Source organism: Budorcas taxicolor, chromosome 1 (genome assembly GCF_023091745.1).
Source record: "Budorcas taxicolor isolate Tak-1 chromosome 1, Takin1.1, whole genome shotgun sequence".
Classification (NCBI taxonomy): domain Eukaryota; kingdom Metazoa; phylum Chordata; class Mammalia; order Artiodactyla; family Bovidae; genus Budorcas; species Budorcas taxicolor.
In genome coordinates this window covers 2,635,238-2,662,059 of record NC_068910.1, presented here as the reverse complement: position 1 = coordinate 2,662,059, position 26,822 = coordinate 2,635,238, and the positions used below count along the sequence as shown (strand labels likewise).

Here is a 26,822-nt window from a genome sequence, read left to right as displayed (position 1 = left end):
AGAGGAATATTTTTCTGTTTAGTTGAGGAGGTATTACTTAGTCTTGACAGTAGCCATGAAAAATCAGTCTGTTTTGTCCAAAAGGGAAACAGACAAAACCCTCTGGAGTGTGACTCATGTGGCAGGAACTGGCAGGAAGGCTCTTGTTGAGAAACACTGGGGGTTGCCGTGGAAACCACTGGCTCCGGCACTTTCTGAGGGCACTTTCTGAGTCAGAGCTCGGTCTCACCCTCCTGCAGGTGAGCGCCCTGTTTTCTGGGAGTGGAGTCGAGCACTGCCGCTTTCTGCAGGAATAACCTGTTCTTCAGGCAGACGGCAGGCAGCTCCTGGGGACACATCGTGGAAATGGAGCCCAACCTCGGGTTCTGACAAGTTAGCACTCACCTGCCTCAAATCCTGTAATAAGGGGAAAAGAAGTTCAAACAGCAGGATGGACGCTTGGCCGCCGTCCGCTGCTGCAGAACGGGCTCGTGGGCTTCCTCTCGTTCCATGCCCGCCACCACCCGTGGGGTAGAGACATCCCCCGCGTCACAGGTGAGGAAGCTGAGGCTCAGGCCACCGTCATAGCAGGCGCCACACAGCTCATCTGCCCAGGCGGGGACGCCTTCTGCGCTGGGCCCCGCTCACTCCCTCCCACCTCCGAGAACCACCTACAGATGGGGCCTCAGGAGCCACTCAGTCCACGCAGAACAAGGTAGGTTTTCAAGTGCGGCGAATATCCAGGTGCCGTTTTAAAAAACTTAAACCAAGTTTAACTACTAAAAGCAATACATAAGTTGCCAAGTTCATAGGTTCTAAATAAACTCTATGGCTGAATTCTTATGAGACAGAAATTTCAGAAAGAATGCAAAAAGGGGAATATGGCGAGTTCTGTATCAAAAGATATTTAGAAGTTTATTTTGAATTTTTATCAAAAATACAAAGAATACAAGTTTCATTATGATTTTCCACATGCTTGAAATATTTATTACCATTCTTTTGTTCTTTAAGAACACTTGAAATTGGCAGTAATTTAAAATCTGTACTAGAAAAAAGTTACACGAATGTCAAGGATTTTGTATCTGGCCATCATGTTGTCGCTGTGCTTTCCAGATGCACCTTTAGGAGTTGATAAAAGAAACCATTGATTTAACAGGCAGTAGTGAACACGATTTCAGTCCTTAAACCCAGATAGCATCCCTGGGGCTGGCTGTTTTGTACATGAAAAAGCTCAGTTTACACCACAAGTCCCCCAGCACACTGAGAGAGATTACTCACTAAAGCAGCCACCCCAGCAAGGCATGCTGCTGCTGCTGCTGCTAAGTCGCTTCAGTCGTGTCCGACTCTGTGCGACCCCACAGACAGCAGCCCACCAGGCTCCCCCGTCCCTGGGATTCTCCAGGCAAGAACACCGGAGTGGGTTGCCGTTTCCTTCTCCAATGCATGAAAGTGAAAAGTGAAGTCGCTCAGTCATGTCCGACTCTTAGCAACCCCATGGACTGCAGCCCACCAGGCTCCTCCATCCATGGGATTTTCCAGGCAAGAGTACTGGAGTGGGGTGCCATCGCCTTCTCCCCAGCAAGGCATACCAAGTTCCAATAGTCAAAGGATGTACCATCTCTTAAGACATCGACATACTTATCTTTCGAAGGGTGTGAAAGCAGTTAGGAAACTTAGAAACTGTGAACTAAGTGTGGGTGGATTTGAGTTAGGAATGAAGCTGTGGTCACTGAGCACATAAGGCCCCCGGAGCAGCCACTTGGGGCCGGGTGCTAACGGCAAAGCATGTGGTGAGCAGAGCCGGGTGAGAGCTTCCCAACACGCAGCCTCTGATGCCCGACTGTGGTCGATCTGTGTGTGTGCGCGCGTGCAAGGGGTCTCCATGAAGGAGCACACTTGGGATAGCTGAATAATGCAAAATCACCTTCAAGAAAACAGTGCGTTTTGAGGCCAGAGAAGAAAGGAAATGCTTTTCTCTCAGACGCAGAGACACCCGTCTCCTCTCTGAGGGAAAACAAGCCTTCTGCTAACACTGGTTTCAAAGCACCTGAAGCTTTGAAAACCTTCCCAGGGGCCCAGAATACGGACGGGTAACTTCCTCAACCAGGTAAGTCACAGCCCCACCGAACCTTCCATGCTCTGAACTGACTTCAACAGACAGGTCACAGAGGGCTTTCGTGTAACAGTCTGAGATATGAATCATTCAGGAGGGGTTTTGTTTTTTAAGTCTTATTTCAAACAACCCCCACTTAACAACCCCCCAAACAATCCCCTTGTCAGGGAGTTTCATGCAGAGACACGAAGCGATAAGAAACATTAAGTAACCAGACCTTCGGAAGGTCCTGCACACCAAAAGGATTCTGCCAAACTGCAACATGCGTGCGAAGCCGGACAGACGTCCACACTCATCGAGACACCCCGTGGCCCTCTGAGCACCGAGCTGAGTCACGCAGAGCAGGTTTGTGGTGCCCAGGCCACCCTGTCCTGGACCCTGGTGTGGCAGTGGCGGGTCCTGGCACCGTCTCTGGTCTGAGCGCCACCACCTCTACAGACATCAGCTAAGAGATACAGGCGGCCACGCGGTGCCCAGAGAGAAAAGGAGACAAGCGGAGGGCGGAGGCCACGCTGCCAGACGGGAGCTGCCTCCTGCCAGCAAAGCTGCCCGCGGCAAGAAGGGGCGTGAGGGGCTAACTGACGGACACCAACCCGCCGCCCGTGTGTGTGGCTGGGGCGGGGCGCGTGTGGAATCCAAGACCCAGGCGGCTCAGGGGAGGGCGGCCTGGGTCTGAGGCGCGGGGGTGTCTGCGGGCGCTGCACCCGCTCACTCCAGCTTCTTGGCCGGCACCCGAGTCCGAGCAACGATGATGGGCACCAGGGCCAGGCCAGCGATGCCGAGCGCCCACAGGGGCCGGTAGAAGAGCCAGCCGGCGGCCACGGTCAGCAAGGTCAGTGAGGTGGCCACGCAGAAGGCGAAGGCCTTCAGGCCGATGTTGACCAGGTCTCGGAAGATGGGGAACCAGTCCACTGTGGAGAGAGAGTGCGGTCAGGGTTCCCAGGCCCCCAGCTCGGCTCCTCTGCTCCCCCTGCTGGCAGCCCACCTGTCTCTGGACCAGGTGCGGAGGGAGAGGCAGCGGTGGGACACATGGCCCGCAGCGGCCGGGACACACGAGGAAGAGCCCCACGCACGGCCGGCTCAGCCCAGCCCAGCCCGGGCAGGCCCTGGGGCAGATGGGAGATGCTGGCGAGCACCTCTCTGCTACCCGACAAGGCAGCAAGGCTGAACCCCCCGCAGGCCTGTTTGGGCCGTCCAGCCCTTCCTGGAGGAGCCTGTCGCTCACCCAAGCTGTGACCAGTCACCTGTGTGCCAGCTCCAGGGAGGACCTGTGAGGGCTCGATGGACCGGAGGAGCCACCCACCTGGAGACCCCTGCAGGCTGCTACCCAACGTGGGCTCCATCAGCCCTTCTGCAGTTGCCCTGTCCTCACCTGCGGACCGCTGAGGCAGGCCTTCCGTGGCCGGCATGCACCGGCCGGCCTGCCTGCACTCAGTTCCCAAGAGGCCCGCGAGGTGCAGCGGCCCATAGGCCGCCTGGGGCCCATCTGGGTCCAGCCCCATGTAGGCCCAACAGCCCCCGCAACAAGCAGGGCTCGTGTGTGGGCGCTGGCTGGGGGACCACGCATTTCATCCAACCCCGCCCTCCTGTAGGCTGGTGCTGTTCCTAACCTCGGTTCACCCACAAGATCACCGAGGCCTGGCACTTAAGTTACAGACAGAAGGTGCCAGAACCACAATTTAAATCCAGGCTGTCTGAGTGCAGAGCCTCCGCTCTTAGCCACCACACTAAGCTCAGAGGACCAGGACCCTGCCCGTCCTCATGGCACGGCCTCCAGGACGGGGCCCCTGCCTGCCCTGCTGGCGGCTCGGCCTCCAGGGCCCACAGCCCATGCTCACGCAGCAGGCTCTCAGAAGGTGCTTGTCACAGGAACGGAGGGCGGAGCGGCGTGGACGGGTGCCCCGCCGGCAGCTTCCCGCGTCCCTCCCCTGCACCGAGTCCCTCTGTGTGCTCACTCTGTCCTGACCCTAGAGGCTCAGCCTCTGGCATGGAGTGAACCAGTCAGAGGGCAGCCCCCAAGACAGACCTGACGAGGGGGACCGGGCCCCGAGAGGAAAGGGCCTACCCGAGGTCGTGGCCACGATGGGCCTCATGACCATGCGGGTTGCGTTCCTGGGTGCGGTTCCGCCCTCTGGGGGAAGCAGCCTCCCCCACCCCCACTGCTCCTCAGTCTTCCCACCTGTAAAATGGGCTGATCGTCTGGGGGCTGTAGCCAGACTCCCAGCTGGAAAGGCTAAGCGGAGGAGGGGTTTGTGGGAACCATAATCACCTGACTGGACAGGGCTCAGTCCCCCGAGAAGCCCCATACTCCTGCACAGCAGCCAGGCCCAGCGCCAGTCACCCACCCTGGGGTTGGTTCCGGAGCCGAGCGTCTGGGCTCAAGCAGGCCAACCTGGGGCCCATGAGCAGCCCGGCACAGCCTCCCCTGCGTTCCAGAGCTGCTAGGGCTGTCCCAAGTCTAGTTCAGGGTTTGGGGGGTGGGGTGTGAAGGATGACAGCTCTTGAGTGTTTCCTATTTGCCAAGCTCTTCACAAAACTCAGCAAGTTAGGTGTGAGGAAACTGAGGCTGGGGCAGGAAGGGAACCTGGAGATCTCCCGGCAGGCCAGCCCCCCAGCACAGCACCTCAGCTGTGGGTGAAGGGGTGAAGGCTGAGGGGATGCGTGGTGGGCAGGGCAGGGAGACCACAGCCTCGGGGGTCAGCATCCACCCCGGCTCACCCATCCCAAGACCCTGAGGTCACAGCAGGGGCTGAGCGCACCCAGTGGGCGGTGGGGGCCAAAGAGGCCCCGTCTGCCCACCTACCCAGCGTGTAGAGGATCCGTGTCATGAGGTTGAGGCCCATGAACATGGCCACCCAGCCGGCCGCCCGCAGGCCCCACGTCTTCAGCGAGTTGCTCTTCTGTTCCCGACGAAACACCTCCTGCAGGACAAGCAGGGAGGGGAGGTGGCCACAGCCCACCAAGGGGTCTTATGCCGCCCCGCCAGCAGGCGCTGGACCAGAGGCCCCTCCCTCTCTGCAGCCTGTCCTCGTGGTGTGGGTGAGGCCTGACCCTATGTTATGGATGGGGGTATGCAGGTCTCCCTGGGGGCGCCTGCCCTCACTCACCTGGTCCTGCAAAACTCACTCTTTCACCCCAGCTCACACTCAGCTCAAAGGGGCCTCTGCCTGCCCCTCTGTGCTCAGGGCCACACGGCGCCCTGGCCCTGGCAACGGGGGCCCTGGGCTGCGACAAGACTGACCCACCGGCTCTTCACTTGGGACTCAGCAAAGATGTTGCTCACCACCCGCTGCCAAAGGAGGCTCCTGTTACCACATCTGCCACCTCTGGGCATCCGGGGGGTCCGGGGATTCTCTGCTTTGCTCACCGCTCCCTCTCTCTGGACACCTCACCCCTCTATTGCCTTCTCTTGCCTTGCGGCCCTGGCTCTACCTCCGTGGGGGCGGCTGGTGACCAGAGCACTGGAGCTGCACCAGTGCGCCACGCGGCACGCCGCGGCCGCTCACCTCTGCCGAGAAGTCCCCGTGGTGCAGGAGAAGCAGGGTGTCCCCCGACTTGGTGGCGTAGGGGACCAGCTGGTCGCCTCGCTGCCGGGCAATCACGGTGACCTGGTCAGAGACCTCTAGCTCAGAGCTGCAGGGCCATCTGCCCGCGGGGCCATTGCCCTCCTCACTGTGCACCAAGGCAGCAGGGAGCCCCAGGCCGCCCCAGCCCCTACCGCCACGTGGGCCTGGGGGAGGCGCTCCCGCTGGGCTGCTCCCTCCACAGCCCCGGAGGGGACCCGGTGGGGGCGGGGCGGGGGTGACAGGGTCTGGGGCGCAGGACCAAGCATTTTCAGAGCAGAGGTCAGCGCCCAGGGAGAGCGCCTGCACAGGGCTGGAAGAGCCTCTCCAGGCACCGCGCTGAGACCCTCCAGGGCCACTCGCCCGCCTGGGACCCGTGGACGTGCGCACACACGATGGGAAGGGGTATGCCCTAAGCACACACCTGGGCCCAGGTGTCTGCACCCGGGAGGCCCCCTCCTTGTCTGCCTGGGGAGCCGCTTACCACGTGAGCCGGGCCCAGGTTGGGGTCGTCGCTGCTCAGCCCCGCGTAGGAGAAGGAGACGCGCAGATCCCCAACCTGGGGTGGAAGAGAGGCACGTGAGGGAGGTGGGAGTCCAAGCTGGGGCCCAGGGCGCCTACCCGCCCACGAGGGGGTCACACCACCCCGACCCGCGCCCAGGCACCCCACTGCGCAGACACCCGCTCCCTCCACCCTTGCCAGCTGCGGCTCGGACTCTTGCGCGCTGTCAGGGGCGGGACTCAGGGGCCCCGACCTCTGCCATCGAGCGCCCGAACCCGCTGGGTACCTCGGGGTACTTGGGGTTTTCACTGTGGTAGAAATAGTCCCCCCGGCGAATGATGTCCACATGCGGGTCCTCCAGCTTAGACAGGCTCAGCGTCTTGAAGTTGTCCACTTTGTCGATGAGCCCTGGGAGGCGGGTGGTCAGGAACAGTGCGTGTCTGCTGCAGCCCCGCCTGCAAACCCGCAGCCTGACGCCTTCCCAGCCGGCCCCACAAGCCCGGCTGCGGGGCCGCCTGCCGGCACATCCCCTGGGGCCTCTGGACACCCGCTCTCCCACCCGGAGGCCCTGCTCCAGCTCCATCCATCCACAGGGCCAGCCCCTTAAGCCTCCAGCGCCTCCAGGAAGCCAACCCCGTCAGGCAGTGACCGCAGCCCGGGAGGGCCTCAGCCCTGTGGCCACTGCTCCCCAGGCCAGTCACCTGCGTCCCAGCCTGGCTCCCTGCTGCCCCGCAGCACGAGCCCGGGCTGCCTGGCATGGCTGGCACCAACTGAGGGCCAGAGCACACGGCCGACAGGCCAGGCCCTGCTCACACGGTCTCTTCCCTGCCCCTCGACGTGCTGACCCTAGGTGTCCTCTCTCCCTCGTCAGGTCTGGCCAGGGACAAGCCCCAGGAGTTTCGATGGCAGTCTCACAGCCACGCTGTCCCCTGCAAGCCCCTCTCTGTGGGAGGCCCTCCGGGGTCTGGCTCAGGGCCAGGGGCCCGCGGGGCTCAGGAGTGGAGCCCGGGGCCTTATGTGCGCTGCCCTCCAGGGCTGCCTGAGGAGGGGCTCTCAGCCCCGCCTGCTCAGCCCGGCAAGGACCCACACCTGGCAGCTGCTCCCTGAACAGGTTTCGGGGGGTTCCACACAGGGCCCCCTTCCTGGGGACACACCTGCCCTCTGGCCCCAGCCCAGAAGTATGACGCTGGAGAAGTGCTGGCTGGCCCCTGCCCAGGGCCACGGGAGACCCCTTCAACCACCCAAGGACTGAGTCAGGGCCCCGGCTCCTGGGAGGCAACTGGGTGGAAGTGCAGGGTTCTGGGTCCACGGTGGCTCACCCACAGCCTGAGACTCACCCGCCGAGAGGAAAAACCTGCCGATCTGGACGAAGGGAGCTGTTGCGGTGAACGACTCCACGGCCATCGCGCTGGGGAGAGGGGGGGAGCTGTCGGCGATGTGGGGCACCAGAGGAGCTGCCCGCGTCCCAGGGGAGGTGCTAGGCAGGGTCCGCACCCGGGGGCTCCTGCCAGCCCAGCCCAGCCCGGCCCCGCAGTCTTGTCTTCCCCTGACCCCATCCCCTGCCGAGGAAGGGCAGCTTCCGCTGGCTTCCCGTCACCCAGAGCTTCTTACGATCTTGCCTGGACCCCTGCCAGCCTGTCCCACCCTGGTGCCCAGCCGTCAGATGGCCCTGCCATGGACTTCACACCCTCCCCTCCAGACCCTTCCTGCCAGCATCCAAGCCTCACTGGGAACGTTCAAGGCCCTTTCTGGCCTTGCCCAGGTCATCACAGCACACAGCCCACACAGGCCCTGTCCAGCGTCACGCCCGTCTCCACATCCTCACCCCTGCCCCTGAGCTAACCATCCTCTGCCGGACCCTGAACAGGGGCGTCAAATGCGGCCGCTCTTGAAAGCCCTGTGGATGGTCTCCCCACACCCACCACTGACCTCCCCTCTGGGCACTCGGCCCAGCCTCATACCCAGGCCCTAGGGCCAGGGGCGTCAGGCCCCGCCTCTGCTCACGGTGCCGGAGTGGGCCTCCGAATCCTGGCCCACATTTCATCAGCCCGCGAGACAGAAGTAACTCAGCCCCATTACTCAGATGAGGACGCGGGGCTAGGAACCTGCCAGGGGCTGGTTCTTACCTGGGGTTTTTGTGGCCAATCTCTCGGTCAAAGTTTCTGCTGTTGACGATCTCCGACCTCCATTCTGTGTCTGTTTTGAGCAGAAGGAACATGGGGAAACCATGGTAAGCCTCAGGTTTGAGGCCCGCCAGCCCCTCGTCCTCTTATCCAAGCCTGGGACCACCCGCGGGCCAAAGGGGCAGCTCCTGGAGCCTCGCTGGACAGACGGGGGAGCAGGGCTCCGAGGACCAGCACGCCGGGGGCCTGATGCTGGCTGAGGAAAGACACAGGCTGCAGAGAGCAGGGAGGGGCCCGCGACTCACTGTAGGAGTACTTCCTCTCCGTCTTCACCTGCCCGTCCTCCGTGTACTCCCTGCGGGGAAAACAGGCACCCAAGTCAGCCCGCCATCCCCGAGGCGGCCCCACCTCTAGGCGTCTCCAGCCTGAAGCGGCCTCGGGGCTCCCAGGCCAGACTCTCCCCACATGGCGCAGGCTTGGTCCACACCAGCCCAGACACGTGGCGATCCCCGGGAACTAGCCCAGCCACTTTCTTCCCCCAGGCACTCCGCAGAAGACCCCTGCCGCCTACAATCGAGACCATGGGCCAGTCCCTCAGGGACAATCTGACATTCCTCCGAAAGGAAGACTTCCCACGGTGGCCTCCAGCAGTGCCGCGGTGAAGGCCGGCCGCGCGTCCCCCTGACCCCGTGCCTCCCGCAGCCCCAGCCAGCCCCTCACCTGGACTCCTCTGTCTCCACCCACTGATACATCTCCACATGCCGCCGCAGCTTCACGGCCGGGAGGTGGACCCCGTAGTTAGGATCAGACAGGAGCTTCACAGAGAAACAGACCAGGAAAACGAAGGACAAGAATACTCAGCTCAGGGGAAGCTAGGCTGGGGAAAAACAGGTCCAGAGGGCAGGACAGCCCAGGGAACTCTGCGCTGCTCATATGGGTGCCAAGCAGAGCCGCCGCCCCAAGAGCTGAGCCTGTGACCCAAGCTGCACGCACGGCTCAGGCTGTGAGCCCAGGGTTGCAGGGCCCGGCAGCATGAAGGGTGTTCAGACAGGAGACGCTAACCCAGGCACGAAGGCCCGTCATCACTGTTAAAGCGCCTCTGTGTGAGGCTCCGGCCAAGGGCCACTGTGCCAGGACGGGAGCTCCTGAATCTGGCTGATCTGCAGAGCCCACTCGGGCTGTTACAAGGCTTCTCCCCATTTGACAGAGGAAGCCTCTGAGGCCCTGGAGAGACGGGTCCCCAGCCGCCAAGCGGTGCAGTCCAACTCACACCAGAAGTATGTTTCCGAGGCCTAGGCCTCCAGATGACACCCACAAGGGGCCCGAGCCCCTGTGGTCAGCGGGCACCGCCGGCCTACCTTGGACGTCCGCAGGGCCCCGATGATGTGCACCAGCCTCCCCTCATTCTCCGGAGCCACGCTGTGGATGCTGCTGGGAGACACCACCAGCGAGAGCCCCTCGGCCAGCGAGGTCGCCGTCTTCAACGCGCGGCCCTGTGCACGCCGGAGAGTGAGGATTTCAACTGCTGGACGCCTGCTGCCTGGGGCGAGGAGGACCCAGGATGCCCGCTCTCCAGGCCTCCCCGCACCCACGCAGCACCAGCCGCGCCAGGAAGAACAGCGGCTGCCTCTGCCCTGCACCCCTCCCCTCCCCTCCCCTCTCCTCCATCCATGTGCTTCACTAGGGCTGATGGCACAGCCGTTCAGTGTGACCCAGGCCTCGCCAACCGCATCCTGTGTCCACTGGCCCCCAGGAGTGCTTCAGAGCGGACTGAGGACACTCAGAGATCTCCCTGCGCCTCTGGCTAAACTGACTTAGGAACAGAGACGCGGCCTCTTTTCTCTGGGCTTGTTGCCGGACCACCTCTGCCGCCACAGGGGAAGAGCCCGCGGAACAACAGAGGAAAATGGGCAGCAGATGGAGAGACGGAGGCTCCTGGTGGCCCAGCGTGAATGCCTGGATCCAGCCACGCCTGCGGCCGAGGCTGTCCCCATTTCAGAGTGTGAATAGCTCAGTTGGTAAAGAATCCGCCTGCAAAGCAGGAGACCCTGGTTCAATTCCCAGGTTGGGAAGGTCTGCTCAAGAAGGGACAGGCTACCCACTCCAGTATTCTGGCCAGAATTCCATGGACTGTATATTCCATGGGGCTGCAAAGAGTCAAACACGACTGAGCGACTGTCACTTTTCACCTTTTCTTTCACCCCATTTCAGGTATGTGAATTGATCCATTTCCCCTCCCTGCTTATGTTAGTCATGAAGCGGGGCACAACAGAACGAACTGACTAATTCAACCCTCATCCCCATAAAATCTTGACCCTTATTACCATATCCAGCCTCTGCATTAAGATACTGCAGGGACCCTCACTCTGCACAGAGGGACCCCAAACATCGTACCTCATTGGTGAAGATTAAGTAGAAGGAGACCAGGAAGGTCATGAGCCCCACAAACATCCCACCCGAGGTCTCGCTCAGCCGCTCCAAGAAGCCTGGCTGGGGCTTGTTTGTGATTCTGACGTGCTCTTTCTTGTTACTCGTACTAGAATACTGAAAAACACAAAAAAAGAAGCTAGTTTTTAAAAACCAAACTGCCTTTACACTCAGTTACATGCACAGACTGAGTGTTCGGTTTTGACAAGTGCAGAGCCATGTCCGTCAACACACGGAACACATCTCTCGCCCGGAAGCTCCCTGTGCCCCTCCCTGCCAATATCCGTCTCCCCACCGCCCAGAGGTGACAGCGACCTGAATCTGCCTCACTGCGATTTGTCCTCCTCCTCCTGAACGTGGTGCGAACGGGCCGTGACGCAGCACGAGCTCCTGTCCGGATTCTCAGACTCGGCGTAGCGCCTGGGGCCATCTCGGTCACGGTATCAGGAGTCTGCTCCTTCTTATGGCCGAGCAGAATTCCACGTCTGTCAACTTACTCACCAGTCGATGGATGCCTGGGATATTTCCAGCTCCTAGCGATTAGGAACAGTGCTTCTAGGAACACTCATTTACAAGCTGGCGAAATGTAATTTCTGTCTGAGGGCAGGACATGAAAATTTGAACAGAGAACTCTGTGCCGTGTGGGCCTCCCCGCTCCCCAGCACGCAGTCCACATCTGCATCACGGCCAGACCTTCTCTAAGACGGGAGCACCTGCTCAGCCGTGAGGACCTCCTCCCCTCTCTTCTGATGTCGGCAGCAAAACTCCTTAAAGGAGCAGCGTTCTTTCGCAGCTCTGCAGGGGGCCAGGGTGACTCGCTGCTCGCTTTGTCCACGGGCCTCCCTGGTGAACCGTGTGTGAACCACCAGTGTGCCCCTTTCCTGTGTGACCCTCTGTCCCAGAAATGCACACAGCTGTGTCTTCAACTTCCAGCAGGTCAACGTTCTCAGAGCCTCCGGGAGGCTGTCTCCAGGGCTATAATCCTGTTTGGCTCAAATAAAATGCCCTTGTTTCTTCTTGATTTGATTGTTAACTAAATTTTCATCCACATTTGACTGGTGTAGTTGGGGGGCTGTCAGACACATCCACCAGCGGACAGCTGGAGTCCAGCCCAAACCAGGGCCTGGTGCCAGCACGGGCCCCTGGGGCACCACCCGCTTCTCTGTGTTCCTTCAGTGCTTTCGAGAGTTTTCCTGAGTTCTCCTGACGCCTGGACATCATCACTTTAAATCCCACTCTGAGTTTGACTCAAGCTGCTCCTCTTGGGACTTGGAGTCTTAAAGGGGTTACTGGACCGTCTCCTAGGCAGAGACCTGGGATCTTTGCTCACTGGTCTTCCTTAACAGATTGACTTAAATTGGAAAGACTACTGTATATGTGGTGTGAACAAACCGCCAGTGGAATGAGAGACTGAGCCTGCGCAGCTCCACGGTAGAGGGACGCCTGCTCCCTCAGCCAGGAGCAGCCCCCAGGCAGCGGAGGACCTAGCGGACGTGCCGCGCAGCGGCCCCACAGGGCCCACTATAGCCACGAAGTACGTTCTGCTGCTGGGGGGCGCCGTGGCAGCTGGCCACCTGGCACTCCCAGCACCTGCAGCAGGCTCAGCTGTTGCAGAGAGAAGCCAAGACACAGGAGAGCCACGCCAGCTCCAGGGGAACCCTCAGGAAGCCAGGTATGTCCCGTCACTGGGCCTCAGACAGCTGTCGAGACCCTATCTGAATTGGGCGCCAAAGTGCTAACGGGAAACCACCCCTCAAAGGCCGGAAGGCATCCTGGCTGGCTTCTTGACAGAACCAATGCCTGCCAACACTTAACTCGTGAACGGCCGGGAGGGAGCGCCTTAGATGTTCCAGCCCCGTAGAGAAAGCTGGCTTGATAAAACATCTTCCAAATTCCGACCTTGAGGAACAGAAGCATTCCTAGGAGAAAGCCTGAAGTTATACCCCTTATCATGTTCCTGAAATGTGAACACAGCCCACACTGCCTTGAGTCTATAGTGTTGGCTTAACTGTTGTGGTTCAGTTGCCAAGTCATGTCCAACTCCTTGCAACCCCATGGGCTAAAGCACGCCAGGTCTCTCTGTCCTGCACCATCTCCTGGAGTTTGCCTAAGTTCATGTCCATTGAGTCGGTGATGCCATCCAGACATCTCATCCTCTATTGCCCTCTTCTCCTCCCGCCTTCAATCTTTCCCAGCATCAGGGTCTTTTCCAGTGAGTCAGTTCTTCACATCAGGGGGCCAAAGTACTGGAGTTTCAGTTTCAACATCAGTCCTTCCAATGAGTATTCAGGGTTGATTTCCTCTCAGATTGACTGGTCTGATATCCTTGCAGTCCAAGGGACTCTCAAGAGTTTTCTCCAGCACCACATTTCGAAGGCATCAATTCCTTGGCACTCTGCCTTCTCTATGCTCCAACTCACATCCGTACGTAACTACTAGAAAGACCACAGCTTTGACTATATGGACCTTTGTCAGCAAAGTGACGTCTTTGCTTTTTAAAACACTCTCCAGGTCTGTCACAGCTTTCCTCCCAAGAAGCAGCTGTCTTCCAACCTCATGCTGCAGTCACCATCCGCAGTGACTGCAGAGCACGAGAAGAGGACCTCGGTCACGGCTCCCACCTTTCCTACCCCTCCGTTTGCCATGAAGTGACGGGACGGATGCCATGATCTTAGTTTCTTTAATACTGAGCTCTCAGTCAGTTCAGTCGCTCAGGCGTGTCCGGCTCTCTGCGACCCCATGAACCGCAGCACGCCAGGCCTCCCTGCCCATCACCAACTCCCGGAGTCCACTCAAACTCATGTCCATTGAGTCAGTGACGCCATCCACCCATCTCATCCTCTGTCATCCCCTTCTCCTCCCGTCTTCAATCTTTCCCAGCATCAGGGTCTTTTACAATGAGTCAGCTCTTCGTATCAGGTGGCCAGAGTATTAAGCCAGCTTTTTCACCCTCATCAAGAGGCTCTTTAGTTCCTCTTTGCTTTCTGACATTAGAGTGGTATCATCTGTGTATCTGAGGTTGTTGGTATTTCTCCTGGCAATCTTGATTCTGGCTTGTAACTCATGCAGCCCAGCATTTCGTGTGGTGTACTCTGTACATAAGTTAAATAAGCATGGTAACAGTAAACAGCCTTGTCATATTCCTTTCTCAGTTTTGAACCAGTCAGTTGTTCCATATAAGGTTCTAACTATTGCTTCTTGACCTGCATACAAGTTTCTCAATAGACCAGTAAGATGGCCTGTTATTCCCATTTTTTTCCAGAGTTTATCACAGTTTGTTATGATCCACACAGTCAAAGGCTTTAATGTAGAAACAGAAGCAGATGTTTTTCTGGAATTCCCTTGCTTTCTCTATGATCCAATGAATGTTGGCAATTTGATCTCTGGTTCTTCTGCCTTTTCTAAGCTGGTACATCTGGAAGTTCTCAATTCAAGTACTGCTGAAGCCTGGCTTAAAGGATTTTGAGCATAACCTTACTAGCAAGGGAAGTGAGAGCAATCATCCGATAGTCTCAACATTCTCTAGTGCTTTTCTTCTTGGGAACTGGGATGAAGACTGACCTTTTTTCTTCTTTCCAGTTTTAGAGTCTATTTGGCTTAATTAGTAGACTCAAAAGCAAAAAAAAGGGGGTGTGTGTATCTGTGTGTGAAAACAGATCTTTGTAAAACTCAAGCAGGACAGCTATTTCTTTGTGTATCTGGATGTATACATCTGTGTGTATGTCTGTATACACAAGTATGATCCATCTCTAACTTCAGAGGTTACTATCAACATTAATGTAAAAGAGTTCTACTTAATGGATTTAAAAGTAAATGTTTACAAATCAAATATTTCACTTAAACTAGACCAAAATGTCAAAGGATCACATAATCTAGGATTAATCTTTAATGGAAGAAAACAAGTTAAAATTGATGGTCTAATTAATGCAGGCATGGCTTTACAGTCACCATTCAGTGTAATATTTCAGCTGTACCCAGGTTTCCTGAAAGTTAATATGCTCATGTTATTGTGGTTATAAAATGTGCCAATAAGAAAATTAACTTGGTATGGTAATATTTTCATAAATAATGAATAAGATTTGGGGTGAATTCTTTTAAGAATAATTTTGTTTTAGGGTATATGTACCTAAAAACAGGGCTTCCTTGATAGCTCAGTTGGTAAAGAATCCACCTGCAATGCAGGAGACCCTGGTTTGATTCCTGGGTTGGGAAGATCCCCTGGAGAAGGCAAAGGCTACCCACTCCAGTATTCTGGCCTGGAGAATTCCATGGAACATATAGTCCATGGGGTCGCAAAGGGTCAGACACAACCAAGTGACTTTCACTTTCATGCCTAAAAACAGTTTCTCCCAATTTGGGGGCATTTGAAATTTTAGAGTTGGAGTTCTGCTAAATTAAGTCAAATGATGGAATTCACTGAATGCCTAGATCGTTTTCTTAATAAGAAAACACTGCAAGATTCACTGCTAAATAAGTCTGTAATTACTTGCTTTTATGACAACCCACTCCAGTGTTCTTGCCTGGAAAACCCCATGGATGGAGGAGACTGGCGGGCTACAGTCCGTGGGGTCGCAGAGTCGGACACGACTGAGCGACACACACACAGAGACTAAATGTGTTTGAGACTATTAATAAATACACTCTGTGCTTTACTCAAAGACTGAACTATAAAGTAACATATATTTTTAAAAATCAATTTTAAAAAGGGAACCCTGAGAAAAGTTTTTGTACATGGCCAGGACTGACTAAGATCAGACTAAATTTAATTAAATGAATGAATTTTAATATATTGTTTCACAGTGACTTATGATCCTACTTAGTCAAACATTTAAAACTTTTTGATATCTTTCACAAACTTCCTCGAATCAAATTCTTAATGAAGCTCTTCTGACCTCCAGCTAACTCTGGGATGCTTCAGAAAACCCCTAAACGTCTCAAAGAGAAATATTAAGCTAATTGGGCTCATCTGGTATGTTACATTACATGGGAAACACTGAGTAATGATAAATTCTTAGGTCATATTGTGTGGATAAATATATTAATATAAACATTCTAGAAATTGCAGGAAGTTCCTAAAATTTGAAATCTCCTGGTATGTGTCAGTCATGATTCTGGCTACTCTCTTAAAATGTTGTATGCTACAGAAATAGCCAGTTTCCTTGACAACTGTATTGTAACCAGGTCTTTCACCAAGATTTTAAGTCTTCTGTCATTTATACACAGTTATGTCTATCCAGTAACTGACGCTTTTACAAAACTGTTTCATGACTTGCTTTAGGCTCTCAAACTAAACTAGACTCGGCAGCCAAGGGACTCCCTCCCCTTCGAGGGCCATTTCGGCCACAGCTCTCCGGAAGGCCCTGAGGAAACGGCAACAGGCTGCCTTCTCGGTCCTGCACCCAGCTGCGTTTCCTTTGCGCTCTCGCCAACCGCAGCGCTGCTCGGTGAGCTGCCCAGCTCCCCGTGAGGGTGGCTGCCTGGCGCTGCCTGGCTTCCACGGGGTAGCCCTGACCTGCAGCTCTGCTGCCAGCGCCAGTCAGCAAACAGCCACGACTGCATTTTGTGAGCCGGTTAGATCGTCTTCTTGTTCCCAGGAAGCCCGTATCGATAATGCCGATCTAATCTAACTTACAGATGGTCCTGTCTAAGGGAGGAGCAGGGACGTTACCAAGATGGGTATGCAGCAACGCCCACAGTGGGCATCATACAAGCTTTTATTTACTGGAAACAAGCACAAGCTGAACGAACTGCCCCAACTCTAGCTAAGGACCCGGTGATACATATTCACACTGACACCCCGTGCCTCTGGGGTGACACACGACTCTGGAATGCTATGGAAACACTGAGGTGACTAACCTCTTCAGGACAACCTAATAAAAAAAAAAAATGGAAGAGTTATTGTTATACAACTGCCAAAGCAGTTAACTGCTGAAAACACTGGGCGTTCGAATGTCAACACTATGGAAGCTAGAAGCAATCAGCGCGCTGAGGCCGTGATTTAAATCCCCACGCTGTCCAGCCTCCAGAATGCCTGCTGCTCTCAGGGAACGCTCCTAACCCAGCGGAAGCGTTCCTTCACAGGCTCAAAAAACTGACAGACACGGCCACCAAAAGGGGGACTTTGACCCCACCACCCAAATCCGGTTTAGACCTAATTTAAAAACCAAACAGCTCACGAGGCTCACGCCTGGAGCACACCCGCCGTTACTCTAGCATGTATCTCCTTTAACTGTGCACCCGAGAAAACGGCTCATGGGGGAAAGAAGTATTTTTGAAAACTTTCCCCCATGGTGGCTCAAGGGACACTTTACATTACTGTCAGGGTCTTATTGAGACGCTTTAGAAAAAAAAGCTGGTAACAAGTTTTTTTTATAGCTTCCAGAAAACCCTACAGATCACGGATTATAACAGAAATTTTGTCTATTGAAAAGGACATCAAATAAATGATTCTTTGCAACCGCGACAGACAGCAAGCGCTTTATCCGTTGTTAACTTATCTCTGCTCAGTCAAAGTGAACATTCATTCATGGATACAAGTCTCTCATTTTGAAAAGGCCCCTCCACCTGAATGGACTTCGACCCGTTTCTACACCCAGCTTCCTCTAACACAAGCATCACCGATGGTCTTGACTTTCCAGGCCATTTGGAAAGGTGAGTGGAGCAATTCGCTGCAGATAGGTGAGCATCAGTCATTATGATGATGGCAACGGCAAGCACGCCAGTCTATCAGACGCCAGTCCTGCACAAGCCGGAGGAGGTGGGCACCGTCACGACCGCACGTCACAGATGGGGACACAGTGGTCAGCCGTCACAGCACCAGTCCACACCACACAGCCTCTAAGAGGCGGACGCAGGATTCCTATCTGGGCAACTGGGGGCCACTCTCTGCCACTCCACTCCAGACTGCCTTCCTCACGCCTGGGGCCACAACAGGAGCTGAACACGGGGAGCCCGAGGTAGGCACGTAGGACAGGAAAAGAAGCCAGTCCCCAACTTGGGCCCTGGAAGGCCTGGCTTCCTCCTGGGCCTCCCCCCAGCCACCCCTAACAGCCAACATCAAGATAAGCGGCTCAAAGATGGCCTTGAAGAGAAGAAAGAAGGTGATCCTCAGGCTGGCATGACACACCCGGCCCACATTCTAGACCAAATTCCCAGTAAACAAGGATGGTGGAGATTTCCCCTCTGCCCGCTCCCTTACTCCAGGCTTAGAAGCGATGAGCAGTGCGTGGCGGGATAGGGGCTGACCTACAGCTCCTGAAAATCACTTTCTGTGTAACCCAGGGTCAGCTGCTTTACCCCTCTGGCCCTGTTTACTCATTTATAAAGCACAGATGTCAACAGTAACTCCATTACTGGATGGAGGTTAGAGTGATTAAGAATCCTGTGTCCTTCCTGCTCCAGCCCACAATCTTCTGATCTTTCTTCGGCACCGGGCCTTCTGGTCCCTGTAAATGTGCACCCCAGTACTGGGTCAATCAACGAAGGTTTGGTGCCAGAGGATACCCAAATTCATCTACACTCTTTGGCAAAGATCAGGACCCTATGTATCCAAGATTCTCTGCCCATCAGGACTGAAGATAAACTGCTTTTTAATATATTAAGGACCTACGGTGCACCAGGCACTGTGCTAAAAGCAGAGTCTTCCTTAAACTTCACTGTAACCGAGCCCATGAGGAAACAAAAATCCCAAGAAATTAAGGTCACATAGCTACTGAGGAAGAATCTGGATCTTTCCCCAGGTGGGCCTGACTCCAAAGCCTGTCACACCTTCCCATGACCCGCCGAGCTGGCTGTGGGGCCCTGGGCAAGCACGTGCCCCTGCTGGGAAGCCCTCATCTGTAAGGTTTCGTGGCGGTGGTCTGGGGGCACGCCTGTCTCCTGACACACGCCAGGCCTCCCCCGGAAGACCCTGCATCTGGGGGACCACCTCTAGGTGCACCGCTTCAGGCTTCTCGGCCTCCCAAACAACTCTACACCAGGCAGGGTGTACTGGGGCTGTGGGTGATGAAAGCCTGGCTTCTCAGGGGGTGTGGGAGGCAGAGAGGACGCTTGGGGACAGAGGAGGAGCCTGGAAGGGTGTAACAGAGCAGCGGAGAGTGGCTAGGACGCTCAACCAAAGCAAGAGGGAGGGAGTGCCCCGGCTGGCAGGGCTCCGAGCTGGCTCCAGACACTTTCACAGAGGAGCGGAGCCTGAGTCACCAGCTCCTTCTCCCAACACCCTGGTGGGAGGTGCCCCTCGGTTTGCTGAATGAATGTTTGGCTTAAATAGAAAGGTTCCTGAGAAAGGCTGGCTGCTGGCAGGAGGCCAGCAGCCTTTCCAGGGGCACCACCTTCAGCGAGGGGCTCTGCAACTAAACCCCTGCTAGGAGGACGAGCGCCAGGCCGTAGGGAAATGCCCCCCTCTGCCCGCCGCCCTGAAGTCTCCGCTCCGCACCTGGCCTGCGCTCCTGTATCGTAACAGCCCGGGTCTTACACACCCCGCTGGGCGCGGAGCTCAGCGCCCGCCCCGTAGAGCACGTCGCCGGACAGCTCCACCAGGGCGGATCGGCTTCCCCACCGCCCCCGTGGACTGGCCACCTCTGTGCGGCCCCGTCCGGCCCTCCGAGCCCGCACACGTGACAACCCCGAAGGTCCAGGAGGGAACCGGGAACGAGGGGGAGGGCTACGGGGAGGCGCCGCGCACCAGAGGGCCCCGAGCCGGAGCCACGGGCCAACACCGGTCCCCAGCACCGCGGGGCCCAAGGAGTCGGGCAGGCCTGAGCAAGACAGACGGCACAGCTGCCGGAAGGCGCGGACGCGGGTGTGGGAGGGAGGCGGGCGAGTGGACGGAGGGGACCGCCCGGCAGGGGGCCGCGACGCGCCCGCGGGAACCGGGGGCCGGGGGACCGGGAGGCCTGGGTGTGGCCGGCGCGCCAGGAGACACTCACGTTCGCGGCCATGGTGGGGCCCGGTCGCCGCCCGCCTCGCTCGGCTCCGCGCGGGGTCGGGTTTACGCCGCAGCACTGAGTCGGCGACCTCTCGCCCGCCCGAGAGCGGCGGGCAGCGGCGCAACCCGGGGCCCGGGACGCGCCACAGAGCCCCCGCCCAGGGAGCCCGGGCTTGCTCGGCTCGCGCTCGCCGCGCCGCACCGCCTCCTGGGAAACGTAGTCCTGGGTCGGCGGCTTTCCGAAAGTTGCGACCCACTGACACCTCACAGACGAGCCCGCGCACTGCAAGCCATCCTGGGAAATGTAGTTCCTACTGCCTGGGGCGGGGCCGCGAGGCGCGCCGCCTGCCGGGAAATGTAGTTACCGGTGAGCGCGCCGAACTGGAAGCGCCGAGGCAGGCGCGCGGCGGGCAGGCCTGGGGGGCGGGTCCGTGCGGGCCTCCGAGCCGCCCGCCCCGCCGCGGAGAGGTCACGGCGTGAGGCGATCGCCGCGAGGTCGGAGCGCCGGGCTGCGTCATGGCCTACTGCCGGCAGGAAGGTAGGCGGGCGGGCTGCGTGGAGACGGCCTCCGAGGCCCTGCAGGGGACACGCGGTCCATGCAGCGCCCCCACTGAGGGCGCGGGGCACAAGTTCTCGGGAGGAGGGTGCGGGTTGGCGGCGGGGTCGCCAGCCCCACTATTCGGATGAGAAAACCGAGGCCCACGGAGCAGTAAGGCTGTCCCGGGTCTCCGAGAGACTCGAACCTGGACCTCGGGGGGAACAGCACGTGGGGAGACTCGTAAACTGGGCCCGGGGGTTAGAGCGGCGCGAGCGCGCTGCCTGAGGCTGGTAACGGGAAAAGTGCTGATTACTAATTATGTTGCTACGCCGCTCGCCACGCACCACGTGTGCCCGTTTGCACCGCCTCTAACTGACCCGGAAGGTCGCCCCTCGGGGGCCGCGACGCTGGCGGTGGGAGTACCGCCGACGGGCACGGGTCAGGCCCTGCGCCAGGAGGCTTGAGTGGCCTGTCTCGCAGCGACTTTCCTAAATCAGGCCCTGCTCTTAACCCGAGAGTAAACCAAGACCCCAGAGGTGACTTGGCTGAGCCACGCGGCCGGCTACTCGCGGAGCTGGGGTTGGAGCCCGCGGTCTGATTCCAGAGCTTCTCCGTCTGGTGCCCAGTGGACTCCAGGGAGCCCTCCGCTGGGAAGACATCCCGCAGAAAAAAACAAAAGTTGGTCCCCCACCTAGGAAGTCTCCAGGCCGCGGTCCGCGGGCCTCCCCGCGCAACCCACGAACTGTCCCTGAGCTGACACCCAAACCCTCCAGGCCCAGTTGTCCAGTCTTGTAAAATGAGAAGTTAGCCTTCATTCATTCCGCAGATATTCATGAAGTACCTTCTCCATGCCAGGTGAGGGGGAGGGTGGATATCTGAGACTGAAGTTCCAGAGAGAAGTGGAAGTCCCAGGAAATGCTCTAAGGAATACTCCAGCTCCCTCAGTTATTACAGGAAATCCTGAGCCCAGAGATGGAGGTGACCTCCCCAAGGTCATGCTTCAATTAGAAGTGTGTCAAGCTTCAGCTCACGGCTCAATTTAAAATACTAAGCCTTTTTGCCAGTGGCCTCCTCTGGTGGCTCAGATGCCAATGCAGGAGACTGGAGTTCAGTCACAGGGTGGGGAAGATCCCCTGGAGGAGGAAAGTGAAAGTGGCTCCGTCCTGTCCGACTCTTTGTGACCCCATGGACTGTGTCCATGGAATTCTGATAAAGGGCAACCCACTCCAGCGTTCTTGCCTGAAAAATCCCATGGACAGAGCAACAGTCCATGGGGTTGCAAAGAGCTGGACACGACTGAGTGACCAATTTCCCAGTACCCCATTCTGCCTCTGGAACCCTCCTTCCCTGGGCCGCAAAGCCATGACACTCAGTGATGTCTCTGAGAAGCAGTTCCCATTGATTGATATTGAACTCTGCCATGAGCAGAAGTCCTCTGCCCTCACCAGTTTGTTAGAGAGTAGGTCTCTAGTTTTTTATTTCATCGTCCTGAGTCTAATTTACTCCTTTATGGAGCAGATTTTTTTAGTCTTTTGAGTATAATGAGGCTATAATCCTCATTTTTGTGGCTTTCTAGGAGTCACATGTTATCTGGGAAGCAGAGGTAAGTGTTCAGACCCATATCTTTTCCTGGATCAAAGATCTCTTTCTTTCTTTGGGGATAAGAATTAAAAGCACTCACTTTAGGCCTTGCCTGGTTTTTATCTATCCACGCCACTGTCCCCTCAGTCCCGCACTTCTTGTTTTTCTATCCATGGATTCCTTATGCTTCCCATGGGACTTAGAGAACTGACCCCAGCTCCTTCCTGATTAAGGCCTGTGTGATTGAGGCCTGACCTGGCTCCTGCTGGTCTCTACGCACCTGTCATTGTGCAGCCACGCTGGCCTCTGGCTGTTCCCTTGGCCTGGTGCATCCCTCCCCCAGCTCTTCTCACAGCTGCTTCCTCATCCTTTAGGGTTCAGTGCAGATGCCACCTCCTCAGTGAGGTCTTCCCTGCCTTTGTGTCTTCCACATCCTAAACTCTCGGAAATTACCTGGTGTACTTTTGTCCTCTTTCGGCTTGTCTGTGTTGCAGCAGGCTGAGAGCATTAGATGGGCCACATTCCCCGCAGCGTCACCCAGTGAACCGGTACACACAGCTGCCCTCTCTTCTGACGGAATCACTTGCCCATGCACTTGACTTCAGGGGTCCGCCCCCCAGCCTTGGGGTCATTCAAGGTGTTAGGCAGCATGGACTCAGGCCGGCTCCCTGGCCCAGGGCCGCACTGCTCCTGTCTTTGTCCTCCTTTTCTAGTGCTGGTCTTGCTCTTTCCTGCTCTGTCAGTAAACAGTTACTGAGCACCTGTGATGTGCCAGCCCTGACCACATGGCAGAGGCAGTTGGCACAGGTGGGTAGTCTGCCCCGTGGCATGGTGGAGGCAGTGGAGGGGGCAGGCTGGGTGTGGCAAGCGGTGATGTGTTCTAGGGGAAATGAGACCACCCGAGCAAGGTTTTATTTTTGTCCCTGTGACCTGCTTCATGGTGATAGCCATCTCTCCTCCATACTCAGCGGGGCCTGGGATCTTCTTGTCTGAGCTCAGAGCTCATTTCCCCGCTCACTTTTCCAGCGAATACTGATTACTCACTGTGTCGCGGGCACTGTTCTAGGCTCTGAGCTACTGCAGTGAATGGAACAGATGCACCCTTGCCCCCGAGGAGCTGACATGTCAGTCGGGGAGATGGGTGGTAAACAGATACGTAATTGTGGGTGAGAGAAGGTGGGTTAGGGGCAATGGGGAGAGATGAAGGAAGGTGCCATCTGAGCAGGAGGTCTGAAGTCAGGGAGAGGTGGCTGTGAGTGTCTGAATGCGCTCCTGGACGACAGAAGGGCCTGGTAGGTCCCCAAGGTAGGCGTGCGCTCAGCAGCTGTTGTGTGCTTGAGCCCCAGTCTGAACCCCCGTCCTGAGCCTTTGGCACGCTGATGGCCCCCCCTCTCACGCAGGGCCGCGCGTGCGCTCTTCCTGCAGACCGTGTCGAGCCCTGACTGTCAGCTGGTCTGTTAAACCAGCATGGCCATCGAGCACCAGGGCTAGAGATACAAGATAAGTCACTGCCCAGGCCTGGACCCCTTGGCTCTGGGCCTGACACCAGCCTCCGCACTGGCTGGGCCTGGCTGAGATCTTGGTGAACAAAACTGTCAGAGCGGAGCTGAGCGGTCGTGTCAGCTTCTGTCCTCTGCTTAGCACAGCACTTCTGTGGACTGCTCTCGAGTGTTCTGAACTCTGGCCGGAGTCCCCGAGGTCTTTAGGTTCTTCAGCAGGCCCTAGCTGCCTGGCCCAGTCCTGCCCCAGGCCGTGTGGGACAAGCCGCCTTCTCTGAGGTCCAGTGTGGGGTGCTGGAGCGGGCGTGGGCCTGTGTGTGCGGAGTGTCAGCCGTCACCGCTGTCAACCGCCCGGGAGACAGCGGGGAGGGTGTACCGCCCCGCACCTTCCCTCTCCCCGCACCGCCCTCTCCCGCACGCCTCTCAGCTCCACACGGTCACCCTGGCGCTCTTCCCAAGCCTCTGCCGGGGGAGCCCGCTGGCAGGCCCCTCGGGGCCTGGACGAGGTGCTCTAGGCCACGGGAAGGAGCAAAGCTGTGGAGCCGTGGGAGTTCTGAGCTGGGCAGGACCGGCCTGTGAGACGCCAGCAGCTTGGGGGCTGAGGGCAGCTGCACTTGAGGGCTCGGGGCGTCTCGTCTCCCCGCCAAGGACGCACGGTGGCACCGAGACGTGCGTCTCCCGCCTCCCCACTCCAGCCACAGGCACGTGGTGCGCTGGTGCCGCTAGACTGCCCCCCAGGTCGGCAGTGAGCGGGTCCCCTGGGGGAGCGCGTCAAGGTTTCAGATGGGACAAGGCTTCCGTGGCTGCTTGGGTTCAGGATGCGTTACAGCTGGTGAAACTTGGCTCCCTCTGTTCTCCAAACTCTAGGGAAGGATCGAATCATATTTGTGACCAAAGAGGACCACGAGACTCCAAGCAACGCAGAGCTGGTGGCCGACGACCCCAATGACCCGTACGAGGAGCATGGTGAGCGAGAGGGCCGGGGTCGGCGGGCGGCAGCCCCGTGTTCCTGGACAGCTGGGTGTCCGCCTCGGCCAGCACTGCTCCCAGGACATGAGTGCGTCTCCCTCAGGCGGGAGGGGCCGTGCACTGACCTGGCCATCAGGCCAAACCTAGGAGTTGCTTCTGAGTTGTGAACAGTTTTCCACTTTGACAAAATGGAGGAGCCTCAGTGCTCTGACACGCCCAGCGCCCCTTGGACACCGTCCAGCCTCACTTTCCAGTCCTCACGCTGTGCTGAGAGCAGCCGAGGGGCAGGAGGGGCTTGAACGAGGGCGTGGGGGGTCCTGACCATCCATGTGGAAGGGGGAGACCAGGACTCCTCCTTCAAGCCTTTGGACTAAACAGTTTCCCCTGTGTAGTCCTGAGCACAGCCCTGGAGGCCGGCTTAGCACACCGGCAGAGCTGCAACTGGAGAAAGTCGCCTGCGGTGACTTCTCTTCAGCTGAGCCGAGAACGGTCGGTGGGTTTCTGCCGGGAGTGTAAACCCCATCCCGAGGGGGAAGCAGGGCCACCGGCCAGTGCCAGCCAGGCAGCAGTTTCGTCTTACAATTATTCCTGTGAGGCCCGGGTTTGGGTTTGCTTTTTATGAAACCTGTCTCGCTTCCTTGCCCATCTTCCCTCCCCAGGACTGATCCTGCCAAACGGAGACATCAACTGGAACTGCCCATGCCTTGGGGGGATGGCCAGTGGCCCATGCGGGGAACAGTTCAAGGCGGCCTTTTCCTGCTTCCACTACAGCAAGGAGGATGTCAAGGGGTCGGACTGTGTGGGCCAGTTCCGGGCCATGCAGGAGTGCATGCAGAAATACCCAGACCTCTACCCCCAGGAAGAGGAGGAGGAGGAGGAGCCAGCGGATCCCTCACAGGAAGCAGCTGCCTCCGAGGCCAGCGCAAGCAAAGAGGCGGCGGCGTCGAGCTAACGATGGCCGGGGCGCTGGGCTCCAGCCGCCTTCAGAGCCCAGACGAACCTCTCCAAGAAAGTGTCTTTCCCTCCGTTGTTCCGTGCACTGTAATGTACAAAATAAGTTATTGTGCTGATCGGGGGTCTTGGCCCCTTGCCGCATTTACACTGAAAAATGGGGTTGTGTGTATGTGTGTCTCACATGAACCTGTTGGTGAATACAGCTGCCACTTTTTTGAGTTCTCAGATTGTCCTGAACTTTGCCACCTGGAAATAACGTGCTGAATCATCTCAGCAACCGCAAATCACTATCTGGGAGGGACTCTTGTGAGTGAGCTGATTTGTTTTGATTCTTTGTGTTCCTTTTAGTAGATTTTATACCCAGTTGGCAAGTGAAATAGAAACAAAACGTTTTCCCTTATAAATGCTGGGGTGGGGCCATTCCTTGTAAGCAGAGGTGAGATGATCAGGCCTCGAGTATTTGAGGAGGCGCTATGCTTCATTTCCGGTTCCTTCTGGTTTCCAGTTTTGCCTTGAGCTCCAGGTTTTCTGCGGTTAGAAAGCAGAGCTTTGGACCCTCTGAGTGAATCCCTGTGTAAGTGAAAAGAAGGGCTGATTGTTGATGTTCTTATTATTCCCAAAGCTCTGCTCTGGGACCGTGTTCACAATGGTTCTGTCTCAGCCTGTCCAGATGCAGCGCTCCTGAGAGGTGGGGACCTAATCATTACCAGAGTGGGAGGCAAGAGAGCAAACTGTCAATTAAAAGGAAAACATGGTTTTTACCTGATTGTGAGTGTGTCCTCTGTGTTTACTAATTAAAAGTATTTCTGATACAAGGAAAAAGGAGTTGTGAAAAACCCAACTGAAATTCTCTGAAGACGCCGGTAGGTAGATCAGTTTGAGTCAGGTTTTCCGTGTTGCATTCAAACAAAGCTCAGGTGATTCTGTCTGTGAGCAGATGCTCTCACATGGGCATTGCTGTCAATGTTTCTGTTGTATTTATCAGAACCGAGTCACAGCCCACAGTGCCCAAGGGACATGGAGACGGCACAGGAGGCTGCCGCTGACACCAGAGAGTAAGCCTGCAGGCCCAGCTCAGGGCGAGGGCATGGGGGCCGGAAGCTGGAGTGGCCAGGTTTGGAAGCCTTGACACCTAGAAGCCCTGGGACTTCTTTGAACTGCAGGCAGAGCCTTGCACGTTTAACAGACATACCTTCTCCGGAAACATTTTGACCAAGGCGTCACTGATCTGTGCCCGTGTCTTGGACCCCACGCATCCCATGCATTCAGGGAATCTCTACGGTGCATGTCCTAGGGACGTGAGGAGGTGACCTGTCTTGTCCCCAACTGCATGAAGATACGGTCCAGCCAGGAGTCGGCATTTACTTAAAAGCAGAAAAGTACGGAGAAAGGCAGATCCCAGGGGCTAGGGAAAAATGGCCAAGTAGAAGGACCTGAGCTCACCTTCTCTCATGAAAACACCAAAATCACAAATAACTGCTGAACAACCTTTGACGAGAAAGGATAGTCTATGTCCAAAGAAAATGAAGCCACTACAAGATGGTAGGGAGGGGTGCATTCACAATATAACCAAGTGTCACACCCACTGAGCAGGTGACCTACAAACAAAAAGAATATATCGCAGAGGTTCTCCCACAGGAGTCAGAGT

General features: G+C 57.0%; 2 protein-coding genes across 3 annotated transcripts; one reads left to right on the top strand and one right to left on the bottom strand.

Moving 5' to 3' along the window:
• Nucleotides 1-868: 868 nt before the first annotated feature.
• Nucleotides 869-19,805, bottom strand: TMEM43 (transmembrane protein 43). 2 transcript variants are annotated; one of them, XM_052638071.1, is made up of 12 exons: nucleotides 19,635-19,805; nucleotides 10,675-10,824; nucleotides 9,639-9,773; nucleotides 9,001-9,095; nucleotides 8,586-8,635; nucleotides 8,284-8,353; nucleotides 7,495-7,565; nucleotides 6,444-6,565; nucleotides 6,140-6,214; nucleotides 5,599-5,700; nucleotides 4,896-5,013; nucleotides 869-3,003 (listed from the first exon to the last, which is right to left on the bottom strand). In XM_052638071.1, exons 1-12 carry the CDS (start codon nucleotides 19,644-19,646, stop codon nucleotides 2,801-2,803), a joined length of 1,203 nt encoding a protein of 400 aa, XP_052494031.1. In that variant the 5' UTR covers nucleotides 19,647-19,805; the 3' UTR covers nucleotides 869-2,800. The 2 variants fall into 2 exon arrangements, with proteins under 2 accessions (XP_052494031.1, XP_052494036.1); XM_052638076.1 differs by lacking the exon at nucleotides 19,635-19,805 and adding an exon at nucleotides 11,023-11,184.
• A 232-nt stretch (nucleotides 19,806-20,037) lies between these two features.
• On the top strand, nucleotides 20,038-25,928 carry CHCHD4 (coiled-coil-helix-coiled-coil-helix domain containing 4). The gene is made up of 3 exons (XM_052642292.1): nucleotides 20,038-20,171; nucleotides 24,119-24,217; nucleotides 24,880-25,928. Exons 1-3 carry the CDS (start codon nucleotides 20,150-20,152, stop codon nucleotides 25,170-25,172), a joined length of 414 nt encoding a protein of 137 aa, XP_052498252.1. The 5' UTR covers nucleotides 20,038-20,149; the 3' UTR covers nucleotides 25,173-25,928.
• The last annotated feature ends 894 nt before the right edge of the window (nucleotides 25,929-26,822 follow it).

What these genes read in the sequence shown, in the direction of transcription:
- TMEM43 (XM_052638071.1), bottom strand. An exon ending in GGGCCCTGCGGACGTCCAAG is followed by an intron (nt 9,096 to 9,638) that starts GTAGGCCGGCGG and finishes TTCTCTGTGAAG; the next exon opens with CTCCTGTCTGATCCTAACTA. An exon ending in ACCTGGGCCCGGCTCACGTG is followed by an intron (nt 5,701 to 6,139) that starts GTAAGCGGCTCC and finishes GTCTCTGACCAG; the next exon opens with GTCACCGTGATTGCCCGGCA.
- CHCHD4 (XM_052642292.1), top strand. Translation starts at nt 20,150, where the DNA reads ATGGCCTACTGCCGGCAGGAAG. An exon ending in GGCCTACTGCCGGCAGGAAG is followed by an intron (nt 20,172 to 24,118) that starts GTAGGCGGGCGG and finishes TCCAAACTCTAG; the next exon opens with GGAAGGATCGAATCATATTT. An exon ending in TGACCCGTACGAGGAGCATG is followed by an intron (nt 24,218 to 24,879) that starts GTGAGCGAGAGG and finishes TTCCCTCCCCAG; the next exon opens with GACTGATCCTGCCAAACGGA.